At 33.4% G+C, this 17257-nt stretch overlaps 1 protein-coding gene across 1 annotated transcript; it reads right to left on the bottom strand.

Moving 5' to 3' along the window:
- Window positions 1-1949: 1949 nt before the first annotated feature.
- Window positions 1950-8303, bottom strand: LOC145329688 (uncharacterized). The gene is made up of 6 exons (XM_080174048.1): window positions 8258-8303; window positions 5609-5712; window positions 4896-4961; window positions 4558-4613; window positions 4271-4374; window positions 1950-3364 (listed from the first exon to the last, which is right to left on the bottom strand). Exons 1-6 carry the CDS (start codon window positions 8270-8272, stop codon window positions 3332-3334), a joined length of 378 nt encoding a protein of 125 aa, XP_080030174.1. The 5' UTR covers window positions 8273-8303; the 3' UTR covers window positions 1950-3331.
- Between the last annotated feature and the right edge of the window lie 8954 nt (window positions 8304-17257).

Below are 17257 nucleotides of genomic sequence, written 5' to 3' on the forward strand. Positions count from 1 at the left end.
GGTAAAGGGATGTTTAAAATCGCTCATTTACCCCCCACCCCCCCTCAAAAAACAGCTTTGGTGTCTGCTTTGGATTGTAAATTACACTAGTAAAGTTTTATAACCGCGTTATATAACTTATTCGTTGGGCACTTGGATTTTTGGATGATTTTGATTGGTTGGTTTCAAACTAGCATTGACAGAACTTTCCAACCAATAATTTTATTATCAATGGCGATAAGTATATATTTTCGACAACGACACATAAAATCATAATAAATTACCATTATTCCCATTTTCGACTTGACTTAAATAAATCAGTGTACTTTTATAAGAGAAATTATTTATATAACAAACAATTTTTTGTGACATCATTTTAATGGTAAACTCCCACATACAAAATTGTAACCTTCATTTATTTATAGCATCATAGACAGTTTTCCACTGATAATTAAATGAAAAACTATAAGATCAAATTCTGTTTTGTTGGCCCCGACGGGCTACAGGCACGGTCAATTCTGGTATGAATTTTATGATTCATTATTTGTAGACAATTGACTATGATATGATGCATTATTTTTCAGGATTGCTCAGAACAGGTTTAAATACAGCAAATATTAATCAATTTAGATGTTATACTGGAAAATAAATAGAAATATTTGTTGCTAATACAATAAATTATTAGTTTTGAAGATTTCTCAGATAACATAAACACTATAAAGACTTATATGAGTCTACCAAGTCATTCTTGGAATCTATAACATAAAGTAGTAAGGATTGTTGTCTGTAGCTTAATATTTTGACCTTCTTAACTGATTGAGTTTTTCCTTTTAAGGAAGCTTCATATTTTTTTTAAATTTAAGTCTTAGAATAGTTTTATGCTTTTTTCAGCCCTTTTTTCTAACCCTTTGAAAACAAAGCCCATAGATGCTAGGGGCGAAACCGCTAGTGATTATTACAGAATTATATACAGTCGAATTTACCGACACACATCCTAACTGTAATACCATTATGATAACCTGGAACAAATAGTCTTTTCTCTGGAATAAGGGCAAGAATATCCGTAGGAGGAGCGCAGGCAGGCAATACCTGGATCAGTCCAGTCACGACTAGTTCTCCAAGGAAAAATAAAGGTGTTCACCCTCAAAGTTCCCTGTTGAACACTGAACCACCCATTTTCAATTATTTTGGAAATAAATTGAAAATAAGGGAGTGGGTGGGTTTTTGTTTCTTTGTTTATTTCTTTAGGTTATGTTAGGTTTTTATTGGTTAGTGGGTAACCCTGCAGGGTTGAGGTCCCTGCAGCGGTTTGGCATAGCGAAAAATTTATTTTAAATATAAGTAAGGGATGTTTCACTGCAGACACTGTTCAATAAGGACTTTGTGGGAAAGCACGGTAAAAAAATCTTATAACTCCTATATAGAGTACTATTTAAAAAGTCTTACATAATTTTCATTTAAAAATATTATTACCTTAATTAAAATTTTTTATTTATGAAATACAGTATCTATTGGAGTACCAGTAACCATTAATTTCCAAACATAAACAACAAAAACAGTTAGAATTTAAGGTTTTAATCTAATATCTTTATTCTTAATGTCTTTTTCAAATGACTAAATATTGTTAATTTAAAATATAGGTAAGTCTAGATAATAGGGGGCTTGGTGTAGCTTCGGATTATGGACCTCAACACACACCTTAAAACATACTCTTTGTAGTATGAGGATTTCCTGCCCCAAAATAAATATAAAATCTTCAGTGGACCTATGAGAAGATTCATTGTAAAGGAGAACCATAATGGTCGAGCGGTTATCTAGATCCCCTGTGATACACAGACATTTAGACAATCTGTTACTTTTATACAAGGGATTATAGTGTACTGTTTCCTTTTTTTCCATTTTTAAGCTAATAAGTTCTGCCCAACTTATGATCATAACTGTCCTTGTTTACATCAAATATAAAAAGATAATAATTTTTAAATATTTTTTTATTTAGATACAATAAGATATAATTGATAAATTAAGAATCTGTGCACAGACTTATATGTTAAATATATCATAAACAAGTAGAATTTTTTATTAACATTTATGTTTAATTTTTCAATATTTTTAGAAATTAAGAATAGTTTCAAACATGAAGCAAAAAAGTAATTTTAAGTTCATACTTTCAAAACCATGTTTAAAATGATGTTAAAAAAATAAATGACAACATCCATAAGTAGCGAAGCACAAAAAAATCATGCTCATGGAGCGAGAATGTGAAAGAAGAAGATTGATATACGAGAAAAATGATAGAAAAACGGTTGTTATTGACCGACGGACGCACTTGCAGACTGACGGACAGACAGACAAATTAAATTATAGAGTAGCTTGGCGCGCTACTAAAATTGAGATTTAGATATCAGTCAAATTATATTAACCTTTCCAGTATGGCTTAGAAACAGATTAATATCCGGTGGATTAGAAACAGTTCTCACCCATTATGAAAAAGTCATGTACAGCATAATATTACAGACAATTTTCCACGAATATTGAAATAAAAATCCTAAAATTAATACCAGTTAACCTCGGGGCTAACAAAAATGTTTTTGATGTTACATTTTTTCATTTCAATATCCCCAGAAAGCTGCCTATAATACGATGCAATAAAAACTGTTCTACCATTTTTCTTTTTTTGTTTGGCTTAGAACTGTTTCTAATCCAACGGATATTAATCGGTTTCGAATCCATATTGGAATAATTCAGAAAATAAATATTTTAGCTTGAGAATGAAAGCCATTAATAATTTGATCAATTTAACACAAAAAATATTCATTAATGCATTAATGAAAAAAATTGTGTGTACTTTTAGTAACGAAGATGCTCTACTAATCACTTTAGCTGGTCTGTTTGTCAGTATTTGTCTTGTAAGCGTTTATGGTCTGAGTCTATGGTCTAAATGTGGGTGGTAAATTGAATGCTTTTGATTAAAGGTCTCTTCACTGTAGCCGTATTCTAGATAAAGCCGCCATAAATGTCCAAAATCCAAATTCGGAGCCGTCATATAGGTATGTCGAAAATCAAAAGCTGCTGATGAGCCGCAATTTTGTATACAATTTGCAGTCGACGGGCCGAACCTTGCTTTAGTGAAATAAACATAAACATATTTTTATGCTGAAAGTTATAAGTTATAGGAAAAGATTCGCTTTTACTGGACATAATTCTGGCTGAGTCATACTAAGGTAATAAAATTTACCAAATATTATTTTTATAACATTGACAAAGTAGTAAGAATTAGATAAAATATGATATGTGACAATTTGAACATGTATGTTCATTAATAATATTATTAAAATATACAATGATATGATATTTAGTAGAAATCATACAGATATCCGTCAAACCTCTGAAATAAAGAAAATGATAAGGTTACTTGTAATGTAAACTAGTGGCTTCACCCCTAACCTTTTGTGTCTTCAACCACAAGGAGGGAGGGGACATTTGGCTGTTTACTAAAATAATCCCCAACGCTTTATTTATTGGCTTACCAACTTTGGGGACTTTTGTTGAATTTTGATTGGTTGGTTCATTAAGTTCAGAGTCCAAACATTTGGACCATTATGTGTAATCCAGTGAAGGGATAAATTGTGTATCATAATTGGGGATATACATCAATTTATAGGTAATTGTCTTATCCTTTTAGCTCCCTGTTAATCCCACATAATAATTTCTGTTTTTATTTGACTAATACTAAACTTTCCTGACAATTGTTACACTATCAGTGCAGACATTTTCGAGATCTTAGTGGACATACTTTGTAAAACTTTTCTCTAAGATATGTGATTGGGGCTACAAAACAAAAGTTTGCAATTTGGGTTCAAGTGTTAGCTGTCAGCAATTTGGGCTTTAGATAACGAACTTTCCGCTCATACATTATAAAATACTGTTGTCTTCGCCTCTAGCTTCCCCCTCCCCTCCTCTTTTACTATTTGTATTGTTTTTGGGGAGGGGGCGGTTTCCTCACGGGGGTTTGACATAGGGAGTTGATTTCCCTTATTTTTTGCTATGAATTTTTTAGGGCAGTGGTTTTTCACTCCCCAAGGTATTAACTAAATTCAAATTTTTAGAGGCAAAGGATTTAAGTGAGAACAATGTAATAATTTATACTAGGCAGAAAAGGTAGCTGTCTATAGTGCCCTAACAAAATGGGGATATATGCCACGGCTTTTGGCCTACCTATCCCCATTTTCCTTGGGCACTAAACACAGCTAGGCAGAAAATAATTATGATTGTAACAAGAACAATACTGTACCTTGCGCCTAGCCTGCTCAGCCATAGCCTCTTCCTGAGCCTTTTCCTCTGCCATCTTCAGAAGTTTCATTGTGTAACACAGGCCAACACATGGCTTATTCTCATCTGCTTATTTTCAACATACATTAGGAATAATTTTAAATAAAGAATCATTATATTGATTTGAAATCTAATGTGCAGGAAGAAAATTTTTATCCAAAGAAAAAAATTTTTAGGTATAATAAGGTGTTATGACCAAATATGCTCTTGTTATTGATTACTTTCCTATAAATGTATGTTGACCCTTTCCTTCATCCCCACCTGATTCCTCTGATGAGGAACTTCTACCTGCATTGTTCCATGGTCTGTAACATGGATAAAAGTAAATCTTTTAGATTGCAAATTTATATACTCTAAAAAATCTAAATATTGAACACAGTTTTGTTAGCGCCTGGTGCCGAAGTCACGGGCTAACAAAACTGGTATTTGTGGAAGATTGTCTGTAATATAATGCTATGCAAAATGAGAATTGCATACACAAAACTATTTACTTTCTTTGTTTTTTTAAGAGTATTGCATTATCAATTAACAAAAAATGCCTTTAAAACTATGATTATGGATAAAAATAAGAAGAAAAAAAAAATTACTTGTTGTAGGGACCATTATTTGTCAATCCTCTGGGTCGGTACACAATATTGCTTTCCCATGGCCTCCTTAACATAATAATATTGGATACTAATAGCTTCAGTAATTTTTGTTTAGATTTAGAAGAGATTCCAGGAGATTAAATTAACTACCTATTGACAATTTCCCAGATTATCGATACCTAGGCATGAAATGTCCAAAGCTATACCTTTATATTGGTAAGATGCGATAAGGGTTAAAGAATTACCTGTGTATCCCATAAATGATTTTAATCCTGATATAAATCTATTGCCCACTTAAATTTGTTTGCTACCTCTAGTTTCTGTAAAAAATCAGTTGCTATATACTTACCTGCTATAAGAGCTACCTTTTTTGAGATATATTACTTCTATACAGTGAAATATTATCTGATTTATTAAAGTTAATACCTGTGATCTTTCTGGAGAATTCAAATAGGTACCTATTTAGTATTGGCAATGAGCACTACTCAAAGGCAAGAGGGAATTTCATAAATACATACTCTCCTTACAATCTAAAAAGCTAAAAAAAATACCTTCTTAGATCACTACCTTGAATTTATTAATCTCTAATAGGGATTCAATCCAGTTATTAAATCAAAGGATTATATATCATAAATTAAGAACTATAATACACTTCCTGAAAAATATAATAGGTACCATATTGTTACCTACAATAATTTAATACTGTTACGTACCTGCTATTTGAATTACCCTGATGTGAGCTCATTAAACCTATGTAAGGATTTAATGCAGAGGTCATGGTGACAAGCACACATGCTGATAAAAACAGGTAAAATGTCTATTAATAAGGTGTGTGCTTGTGTGTGTATAATAATAACAATCAATTAATAATTGAAACCACTTAGTACCTAACCTTGAAAAAAACCTGTGAAAACAAAAAATTGTGCCTAAATTCTATAAAAGTAAACAAACATGTATGATAATATCATGGATGACATATGGATTTTAAATTTGCAAGGTTTTAAACCTTTAACCACAAGGTGCAAATTTTGCTGATGAGTAAAATATTGAAAAGATAATATAACTTTTACAACAATTCAGGTATTATAGTTTCATACAGCAGAGAAAAGGCCTTTAAAGGAAGCCTGCAAGAAATACCACGCTTTAACTGCTGAAAGACTGCCACAAGTAGACCAAATAACCCAAATTTGAAGCCTTCAGCTTCTATAACAAAAAAGTTCTAGGCATTTTAAAATGACATTTTATGTACAATGGAAATTTTGAAAGAATTGCAATGCTCATGTTGAAAACTTTAAAATTAAACTACGTGGCCTAGAAACAAAATTATAAGCTTATTTTTGTCATAAATTTAGGTTTCCAGTAACTAATTATATTTTTACAATAAAAATACCCATTTTTATAGTCAAAATCATTAAAAAAAATTAAGTTTTACTTGCGTTGTACCGAATGTACTGTAGCCAATCAGAAGGCTGAATCAGCTTAACAACCAATCACAGCTAAGCTTGTATTAGTTTACCCCTTTGTTTCCGCTATGATTTTCGTTTGAAAATGTAATTTAAATCGAATTTTTTTCATAGATTTTGACTATGAAATGTGGTGTTTTTATTGTAAAAATGTAATCAGTTACAGTTAATCTAAGTTTCTGACAAAGATAAGGTTATAATTTTATGTCTAGGCAACGTAATTTAATATTGTTTTTTCTTTTATGAGCATTGGAAATCTTTCAAAAATTCCATTGTACATAAAATGCTATTTTGAAATGCCTAGAACTTTTTTGTTATTGAAGCTGAAGGCTTATAATTTGGGGTATTGGGTCTTCTTGTGGCAGTCTTTTAGCAGTTAAAGCGTGTTATTTCTTGCAGGCGTCCTTTAAGTACCCCAATAAAATGAATTCGAAATATTAGATAAAATTGCTGCATCTTACTTTTAGGTATAGAACATACAGTCATATGTATAAATTCTAGTTATAAAGTAGTTGTGCTCCTTAAGAGTAAAGATTTTAGAATATTCTATTTCAAGTTTAGGAATTTAATATCTAGAATATTTGGTTTAAGGTTGACATATTTCAACAGCGCAGAAACTTTTCCTATCTAGATTAGAAGTATAAAGTTATAAGTTTATAACAAAAATAAATCCTTGGAATTATTTTATACAATTGCCAGCATATATAGTCTATAAAATGATTCATAAATAACAAGGGGTGTTACTTTTTTAACTTTACACTCCCATGGCCGTTTAAGGGGGTTGTAGATCCCTGTCAAAGAGTGTGCAGGGGATGGATGCAAACCCCTTCTCTTCTGATCAAAAATATTATTTTCTGATGGAAGGATTTATTGAGTGTAATTTTTGAGGGAAGATGATACTTATAGAGATGCTAAGGATTTATCAATATCACACAGCATACAATAGGAAACAGAAATATAACAAGCATGACAACATCCATAAGTAGCGAGGCACAAATAAATCATGGATAAGAATAGGGACAAGGAGATTTAAAGATTATTTGTCATGAAATTTGTCAAGAATAGATTTAATATCTTTTTATATTGTCATTTTGAATGGACTGACGGTCAAAGTAATTTACATACTTGATGCTCAGTTCAACTGGAAATTTTATTTTGATAATAGGCTTCGTAAATCAGACCAAAACCACAATATATATATTGGGAAATATGTGAACATACAAAAGCACTAAAAAGCTGCTTAAAAGTAGTCCGACCGTCATAAATGTTTTAAAGTTTATTATGCTTCATAAAAATGGAAATATTGTTTCAGTAGTGTATCTTGAATAGAAGCTGAGAAATTTACGTTCCTTTACTTTGTGTCTTACAGCAGCCAAACTTTTAGAATTATAGAGTAACATCGCTACTAGAAATATTAAGAAATGAGTACTATTTATCAATGATAGGAAAAGAAATATTGTTTTTATCTTAATAGAAAACTATTATGATATTTACTTTCAATAAAAGTAATTGGGTTCCCACAAATAGATGCTTTAAGCATTCAAGTTAATTTGAAAGTAGCGCAGTAATAACAAACCAAAAATAGATTAGAAAAGAATAGTTATGCATTAAGAAGAAAAGGCCTTTAAATAAATTGAGGCTTAAGATTGTTAGGATTCTAAGTATAATAAATAAATAATTATAAAAGATTTAAAATATTCTTGATGTAATATGATGGATTCCTTAATTCTTCAAGAGGGGGGTTTATTTATCACAATTGGGAGTGTACATCAATTCATCTTCCATTATTTATCCCTAAAGATCCCCAATTTACATTTACAATAAAATATCCAATAGAAACTGGTACTTGTAGAGTAGCTTCGCCACTGTACAGACACTCGCACACACACACACACACACCCTGTAGTACACCATTTCTGTTAGGAAGTCTGGTACAAACTAAACCACATAAAATCCAGAATAAGCTTCTTATCCTATTCTTCTAACTCTAGTATGTGTGTATAAAGATGTATATCGGAGGTCCTCCTCAGCTTGGGTCATGTTCAAGTAAAAAAACCTTACCATAGAATATGAAAGGATATTTTATCAGTTTTGGATCTTTATTTAATTACTTTTTTAATTGGTTTGTTCACAAAGCCCAAAAAAGGCATTTTTTAAAACTGCGAGAAAAAAGTTTCCAAAGCTTTTTTTGAGTCCGTTTTCTGTTCTTGAACCTGACCCAATCCTGAGTTACTCTAATGTGTATAATATTGTTTTAATATGCCTTTTTTCATATACTCAAAATATATAACATTAACAAGGATGACATGTGACCAAATATGATAAGTTCATAATGAGGTTTTATTTCCATATGTGAAAAATGTGAAAAAAATGTGAAAAATGTGACATAATGCCAAGAATAACAACATCCATAGCTATTAAAACTTATAAAAGATCACACAAACAGAAGGCTAAACTAATTGAGACACAGTGTAGATACTTATTTGTCAAGCAAATCAACCCTGTAAAATTAAGACCTCTATCTTCAAAAGCAAACAAAAAACGTTTCAGATATATGGACAGACAACCAGATATTAGAAATTATAGAGTAGCCTTGCTGCAAAAACATACATCCAAGAATATCTGCTTTTTCTAAATATATAGAAAGATATATTGCTCTTACCACTCTCTCAACATTAATAGGTATTCATACATTTAAACACAAAAATTTAAGAAATACAAAGAATTGACCTTCTTGCCGACTTATGGATTCAAATAGTGGTCATTTTTAGAGCTCATATTCAGGCGCGCTGTTTAATTTTATAGAATGCTTACAATGTAAGCCGTGAAGCTTACACAAACACAAGCCACTTTGAGTTACTCGAATGAAAGAATCAGCCACTTTAATATATACTTAGTCTAAGCCATGATCTGCCGCGGCCAATTGAAGGCTAAGTAATCAAATTTTAATCAAGCCACAGACACCATCAGTCTTATTCACCCTAAGCCACTTAGTCTTATATGCCGTTAGTTTCACAAGGACTAAGCCACCCTTAGTCTCATCAGCCGTTTGTCTCTCTTAGCCTAAGCCACAATTAACATAATTCACCATCAGTATCACTCACCCTTGATAATTCTTAGCCTCATCCACCTTAATGTCACTCAGCTAGTCTAAGGCACCCTTAGTCTCATCCACCGTTATTCTCATTTAGCCTAAGCCTTACCTGGCCTAACTCAAACTAGGTCAACTTTTTTACATGGGGCCTTAGTGGTTTTAAAATAACATGCATTTTGACTGCGACATTCTCAAAACCTTTTACTTATTACATCACCAAAAAATCCAGGGTTCTAAACTCTCAGGGATGTAGGACTAAATAGTAAGTTTTTAAAATATGTAGGAAAGCTAAGAAAAAAAATCAATAATATTGCTATGTCAGTTCCAGGTTGCTTTAAGTTGTTAAATGTACTACATAAATCCTTATTCTAATATAGAAAAGAAACTTTTTTTAATTTCCTAAATTTTCTATTTGGAATAATCTTTCTTTCAGCATCGCCTCAGAATAAATAAATTGTTTTTATTTATTCTCTATGTAGGGCTTAAATATAATTTTCTACTGATTGGACTATTATATCATCTTTCTTTTTCTCATTTTTTTAACTTTGTGTTTTCCTTTCAATTATTTCTCTAACACTCTCTATAATTGATGTAGAATGTATGTGAGTATTATGACATTGGAAAATTGTCGTCATTTTAGGTTGCTATTGTCCTAATCATTTATTGCTCTTTTCTTTCATCCAGCAGGAAGGGGTGGGGTGGGGTAAAAGGGTTGGATGGAGGTTATCGTTGTTTTAACCCACTGCATGTTTTACCATATTAGAGAACATAAAAATTTGGTGTTAGATCCCAGAAATGGTAATCCATTGCTGAGAAAGGTTATATACCAACAAGCAAAGAGTAGAATAGCTGAACTGATAAAAAGTCAATTTGCTTTTTTTATAAGAAAAGTCAAATTAGATGTTAGAAAAAGATGTCTGCAGCTAACCCAGGTATAAGGTATAACCAAGAAGTGAAATAAATATCAAATAATATTTGGGGGGCAAATGGAGAGATCGTCAATTTTACGATGTGTTGCCCCCCAAAGACAGCTGAAAACCACGCATAGCATAGGAAAACAAAGTAAAAAAGGTCCTGCAAAAAAAATTTAAAACTTTTATCGAAAAAAAAACATTCAGTTAGAAATCTTTCTCAACCCAATTTAAAAGGAAAAAGTCTATTTTAACATTCCGAAATATATTTCCAATAAAAAATACTCATTATTAATCGCATCTCTTAGTGAAGTGAATCAAGCAAATATAACTTGGTCAGTTTTGACTTTTTATCGAAACAAGAATTTATAGACAAGATTTGGCTATTGTGCAGGAATTAACCTAATCAAAGTAAAAGAAAAAATTTTTATTCTTAATATTTTTTTGTTTTTCTCTAGTCCTTAAATTTAATTTCATTATTGTATCTAAATAATTGTAATGTTTTCTGTGCAGCTTACTTTTCCATTAATTTCTAATATGTTTGAAAAAATATTAGGAAAACAGAAAAAAATTGAAAATGAAAATCTGTTTAAGATTCTCTACTATTTTTTTTTAAATTTTGACATCATAGCATCAGCATGTTAAGAGGAATGCAATTCACAACTCTCAAATAAATTTGTAGAATTACTTGAGAATCCATGCACTTTTCGAGGAAGCGTTAAACTGATTGGGGTTTTGATATTCTTTAACCTTTCCATGGACAAATTCGTATGCGCCGCTCAGGGGGGGGGGGGTTGTCCCATAGAGTAGTGATTAGCGCACTACGCTGTGGTTGGGAAAATCCGAGTTCAAGTCCCTTTATAGATATTGCACTTGGATGAGAAATGCTGTTGCAATCTGTCAGAGTATAATCACGCAACCTTCCCTGAGATGCCCTTAGGTTGTAAGGCAGGAGAATTGTAGGAAGTTAGGATCCTTCCTATCAAGCAACTGTAATCGTGCTTTTCCTCGTCCATGCTCCTCATTCATATGAGAGTGCCATTAATTAGGGTGGCTTAATATGGAACACCTGCCAAAACTCTAATAATGTAATGTAATAATTGAGTAGCTTCCACGAAAATTGCGGGTCAGCTTGTAATGTAGCATAGAATACACTCAGCTGTGCGCGAAGCTTATCAATCGAGGATTGCTAAAGGATTCTTACTTCCAATCTCCTCGTGCATCTGAATCCTAACTCAGCTTAAGGAACAAAGCTTTAAGACCAAAGGCGTGGAGAAGAGGGGGGGGTATCATCAGCCCCCTGAAAAATTAGGGGGGATGGATACAGGGGCGTCCAAGCTTTTTTTTTGGGGGGGGGTAAAAAATTTTAGGGGGGGGGGTAATTCGTGTTTGGGGGGGGTAAAATGGCGCGCGAAGCGCGCCGAAATTTTTTTTAACCCCCCCCAAAATTTTTACCCCGGGGGTAAAATTTGATTGGGGGGGGTAAATACTCCCCCTAAAGTCTGTTGGGGGGGTAAATACTCCCCCCAAATCTGTTGGGGGGGGTAATTACCCCCCCCAAACTAATTTACCCCGGGGGTAAAATTTTTGGGGGGGGTAATTTAATTATGTAAAAAAAGCACCTACCTAATCTATTAAGTTAATAAGTACTATCCTATAACATAAAGTAGTAAGTAAGGTTTATTTGACTATAGCTTCAGATTTCATTACTTTTAATACTGAGTTCTCCTTTTTAGGAAAGCTTCACATAGATCCCATGATGGTTCCACACTATTATAGGTCAATCCTTTGAGTGGTTTTAGGCTATTTTTCTCCTCCCTTTTTACCCTTTAGAAAACACGAGTTCTTAGATGCTAAGGGCGCCACTACTATTCAAATATATAGTAGTATCTCATTCTTTAGAACATAAAAATACAATAATTAACTCACTAACCAATGAACCAATATGATTATACTTTAAAGTGAAGCGTCTTATAGGTCCTGGTAAGTTTTATAACTAGTTTTGAGACACCCTGACATCCTCCCAAAAGAAATCGCCTATAGAAATTCTTTTTCATTATTTAATGAAATATTTAATTTAGTTAGGTATCTATTTTATGGAATCTTCAGTGCTTTACAATTACATCATAGATCCCCGGGATGGTTTTAGTCCTTATAAAGGCCCAAGCAAATAAAACATGATCAAACTATTAAATTTTTTGTTATCATGGTTAAGAACTGTTTTAACTGGTTGGACTATATTGGGGTATAGTCCCTTTTGTGGCAACGCTCTTTAAGGGGCGTTTCTTCGTTTTTTTCACACAAGCTTCTCTCCTATTTCTAGCCCCTGCGGGGGGCCAATTGCTTAACCATGTGGGGCAATCACCTAAACCAATATAACCTATCCTAAAATAAACTATCAGTAAATTTTTTTTTAAAAGAACATTCAATTTGGGGGGGGTAAATACCCCCCCCCAAAATTTTTTTTTAAAGAACATTTATTTTGGGGGGGGGGTAATTACCCCCCCCCCAAAATGGTTTGGGGGGGGTAAATACCCCCCCCAAAATCGTTGGGGGTGCCTACGGCACCCCCAAGGTAGGGGTAATTTTTTTTTGGGGGGGGTATTGTTCACAAAATTTTGGGGGTGCCTACGGCACCCCCAAAATCGTTTGTGGGTGCCAAATGGCCCATTACCCCCCCCCTTGGACGCCTATGGATGGATACAACCCTCTCGGCGTCGAGTCATCTACACCCTTCTACACCCCACTTAACAAGGGTTTACACTACCCCCGATACACCCCTATAATACAAGCAAGGGAGTGTCAAGGTAAAGAAATTCCCGAATCTCAAGGGGGAGGTTAAAAAATATATTTGTGCTTCGCGCGCAAATTTAACAATAAATAAAGGGTCACTTGTGGGGCTTTTGAGTAAATGAACGGAAACCAGGGAGGGAGGGGGAGGTATATCCAACACCTCTCTTGTTATCTGCAATATAACCCCCCTAAAGCTCAGAGGTGTCAAAATATTAGGGTGCGCCCCCTAGCAAAAACCTCTGCACGCCTCTGTTTTAGACGTTAGTGTTTAATATATTGATTTTTTAAAAATTACGAGACTAAACCAAGATTCTGGAATGACGTATTAATGTGTCTTTGACAGATGTGACAATAAATATCCAATAATTCTAGATGGAATTTTCTCACAAAGTTCTTTGTTGAGCTCTGAAAGCCCCCAACCCTTATTTTTTTTTTAAATAGAAAGAAAGGGAAACGCTGGAAAGTGTCATGTGTGATGTCATAAAAATACGTCTAAACAGGAGAAGTGGGAAAGGAAACCCCTAAAAAAGAGATGGATTTAGACATATTTTTATGACGTCACACTGTCAATAATGGAGGGGTAGTTTTGTTTGTTTATTACTTTAGGGCAGGTTAGTAAAGGCCATGTTGGGTACTGGGTAGAATTAGCAACCCCCGCAGGTGTTAGGCATGGGAAAAGACCGGGGGGGGGGGGGGGGTTCGAGTGTTGTTTGAGCTCAACAAGTAAAATATAAAAACAAAAAATCAAGTAAAATTTTAACTTAATTTTAATCTTATATAACTATAACCCGTAGAGGCCTTGAATTGCAAGAGCCCCTCCCCAACAATATTCCCAGGACCTATAAGAAGCTACCCTGTAAAGGAGAATCATATCAGCCTGCTGTTACAGATATCCTTCGATATACACAGAAAGAACCCAAAGATCCAGTTACTATGTATATAGGGATTCTTAATACCTACATTAGAGTAAAACACTAGAGGGAAAAGGGGTTAAATAAATGTATCTCCCCATCGCAACCACTTTGTGTAACCTTTCTATTGAGTCATTGAAAATCAACCAATGGTCTCGCTTATATTAACACAGCCAAGTAGCAGAAAATAATTTAAAAGCAGATGAAAGAGGTCTTTGAAAAAGGAAGGGAGGTTGTTGTCTGTATATACATCTATACTATAGATCTGTTCTACCTACAAAATTCCCTTTTTTGTTCTCATTCAAAATTATTATTATTTCTCCAATTTCTATGGATATAGAATATACATGGATATTATGACAGGGGAAAATTTTTCGTCAATTTAAGTTGCTCACAAGGAACACATTTAATAGTCAGTCCATTCATTGAGTGAACGCGAGGGCAAAAAGTAAAGGGGGTATCGTTATTTTAGCCTGTTACAAGTTTGACTTTATTAGAGAACATTAAAATCTGGTGTAAGATCCATGTAATAATACACCCATTCCAATATCTGGCTAAAATCAACATTCTATTCTATTTTATTACACTCTCAGAATATATAATGTAATGAAAATCCTTTCAATATTGTTTTTCCAGCCATTACGGATATTTATATTAAAAGCGAAGCTTTTCTACATATAAGGTCGCGCCGTCCGTCCGTCCGTATCACCAGAGCTGGATCTTTAAATGTGTAGCCGTTGGCGTGGCTGTAGCCGTGGCCGTAGTCATGGCTGTGGCTTTAGCAACGCTTTAGCCACACTAACGGACTGTGGTCACTTTTAGCGTGGTTAACCACGCTACGACTACGACCACGCGTTGCCAATATGATTTAAAGATCGCATTTTTTTTTGTGGCCACGGCAACGCGTGGTTAATATGGTTTAAAGATCGCTATTAGGTTGGTGGCTGTAACTCTGACCACGACTACGGCAACGGCTACGCTTTTAAAGATCCAGCTCAGCTCTTATAGAACTAATTTAGGCATATTAGAATTGTCCTATCGGAATCCTTACTTGACATTATGATTCCTGTAAGAGATAGGTACAATTTTTGCAAGCGTAGCAACTCTATAGAACTCACTGGAAAGTCATTATGTCCATACTTTTTGATTAAATATTGTTATGTGATAAAATTTTCAAATTCACTTGATTTTTAGAATTTTGTACTTAAAGCGGTTAACTTCTCCCTTCCCCCCACTCTCCAACTTTTAATATTAAGGGGGTGGGGTCATATTTTCTAGAGGTGATTTTTTAGGAGGATGGTCTTATACTTACCTTCCCCCCAAAAAATAACTTATTAGAAGCTTCGCTGTAAAGGAGAACAATATTGTTTCAGCAGTTAGCGAGATCCTTTGGTACTAAGAGAAAACAAACATCCTATTACTTTTATTTTCCTGAGATATTAATTTTTTGTAAGATATTTTCTCGTACTCATTCGAAACCGATTAATATCCGGTGGATTAGAACCGGTTCTCACCCGGTTCTCTTAGCCCGTGCCTTCGTCATCTCGGGGCTAAAAAAAACTGGGTTTAATCTTATAATTGTACATTTTATATCCGCAGAAAGCTGTTTATAATAAGAAACGAGAAATAACAATTAAACCTTAGACAACAGACAAACTTGAAGATGAAATGAAAACTATTCTTCTCAAAAAAGAAAATATCTTTTATACACTTTTCTTCAGTGGAAAATCTAACTAAACAAGGGTGACAACATCCATAGAAGCCAAGCTACTCAAATCAGACAGACAAACTAACATCCTATTATATAATTTGGTAAAGATTTTTGTCTGTAGCATAAGATTTTCATAATTACTTTACCGATTAAGTTCTCCATTGTAGGGAAGTTTTACTCAGGCTCTCGGATGGTTTTAGGTTATATTACTTTTAGATTTAGTTTTTAAGTATCTTTTCAGGATATATTTCCCTACATTCTAGTAGCGCAGCCGTTAGTCAAATATAAAATAACAATCAATTAAATATTAAACAAGGATGACAACATCCATAATTAGCGAAGCACAAAAAATCGTAGATGGGAATACGTACAGGTAGATTTAAAAGGTTTTTACTAAAATCAAGAATAGATTTATTGGATAAAATAAATATGAAACCTTGTTTTATTTTGTATGATGTCGATGGTTCAAAGTAAATTATATTAATGATGCTCATAACAATGGGAAAAATTATTTTGATACTGATATTCCATAAAAGTTTGAAAATTGGATCAAAATAAACAAAGATCTTGGGAAATATGTAAAACATATAAAAATAGCCAAAAACCTGATAAAAGGCAGTCTGGCCGCCATGGTTGTTTTCTTAAAACGACAAAAATTTAATTTTTAAATCCTTAAAAACTTTAAAAATCGGACCATATACACTGAAGATATAGAAAAAAGTGTTAAATATATTTATAAATAGCCTAAAACCTGCCAAAAAGGCAGTCTGGCCGTCATGGTTAGTTCCTTTAAAGACGGGAAATTTAATTTTGATATCTATAACTGAAAAAATTTTGAAAATCGGACCATACACTGAAGATATGGAGAAAAATGTGAAAAATATAAAAATAGCCTAAAACATGCTAAAAAGGCAGTATGGCCTTCATGATTGTTTCTTTAAACGACAGGAAATTTAATTTTGATATCTGTAACTGAAAAAATTTTGAAAATCGGACCATAAACACTAAAGATATGGAGAAAAATGTGAAAAATATAAAAATAGCCTAAAACCTGCTAAAAATCGGTCCGACCGCAAATGATGTTTTATAGTCAATTGTGCTCCTTAATAATGGGAATGTTGTCAAAAAATTTCAGCATTCTATCTTTTATAGGAGCTGAGTAAATCCCATTTCCCCCATAGCGTTACGGACTGACGGACTGACTGACTGACTGACTGACTGACTGACTGACGGACGGACAAAGTGAATTATAGAGTAGCCTCGCTACTAAAAATATATATTCAGGAAGTTTAAGCAGAATTTCATATAAATCCGATCCAAATTTTAGGAAATACAAGATGCTTAATAATTTGATCTAAAAGTTTTTTTTAATGAACACGTCATCTAAATAATACCAAACTATCACAGGAATCCTCATGCCAAGTTTTAATTCGATATGACAATTCTACCTTACCTAATTCGTTATCTAAAGACAGAACA

This window comes from Acartia tonsa, chromosome 10, assembly GCF_053477335.1.
Source record: "Acartia tonsa isolate MP-2025a chromosome 10, ASM5347733v1, whole genome shotgun sequence".
In the NCBI taxonomy this organism is placed as follows: Eukaryota; Metazoa; Arthropoda; class Copepoda; order Calanoida; family Acartiidae; genus Acartia; species Acartia tonsa.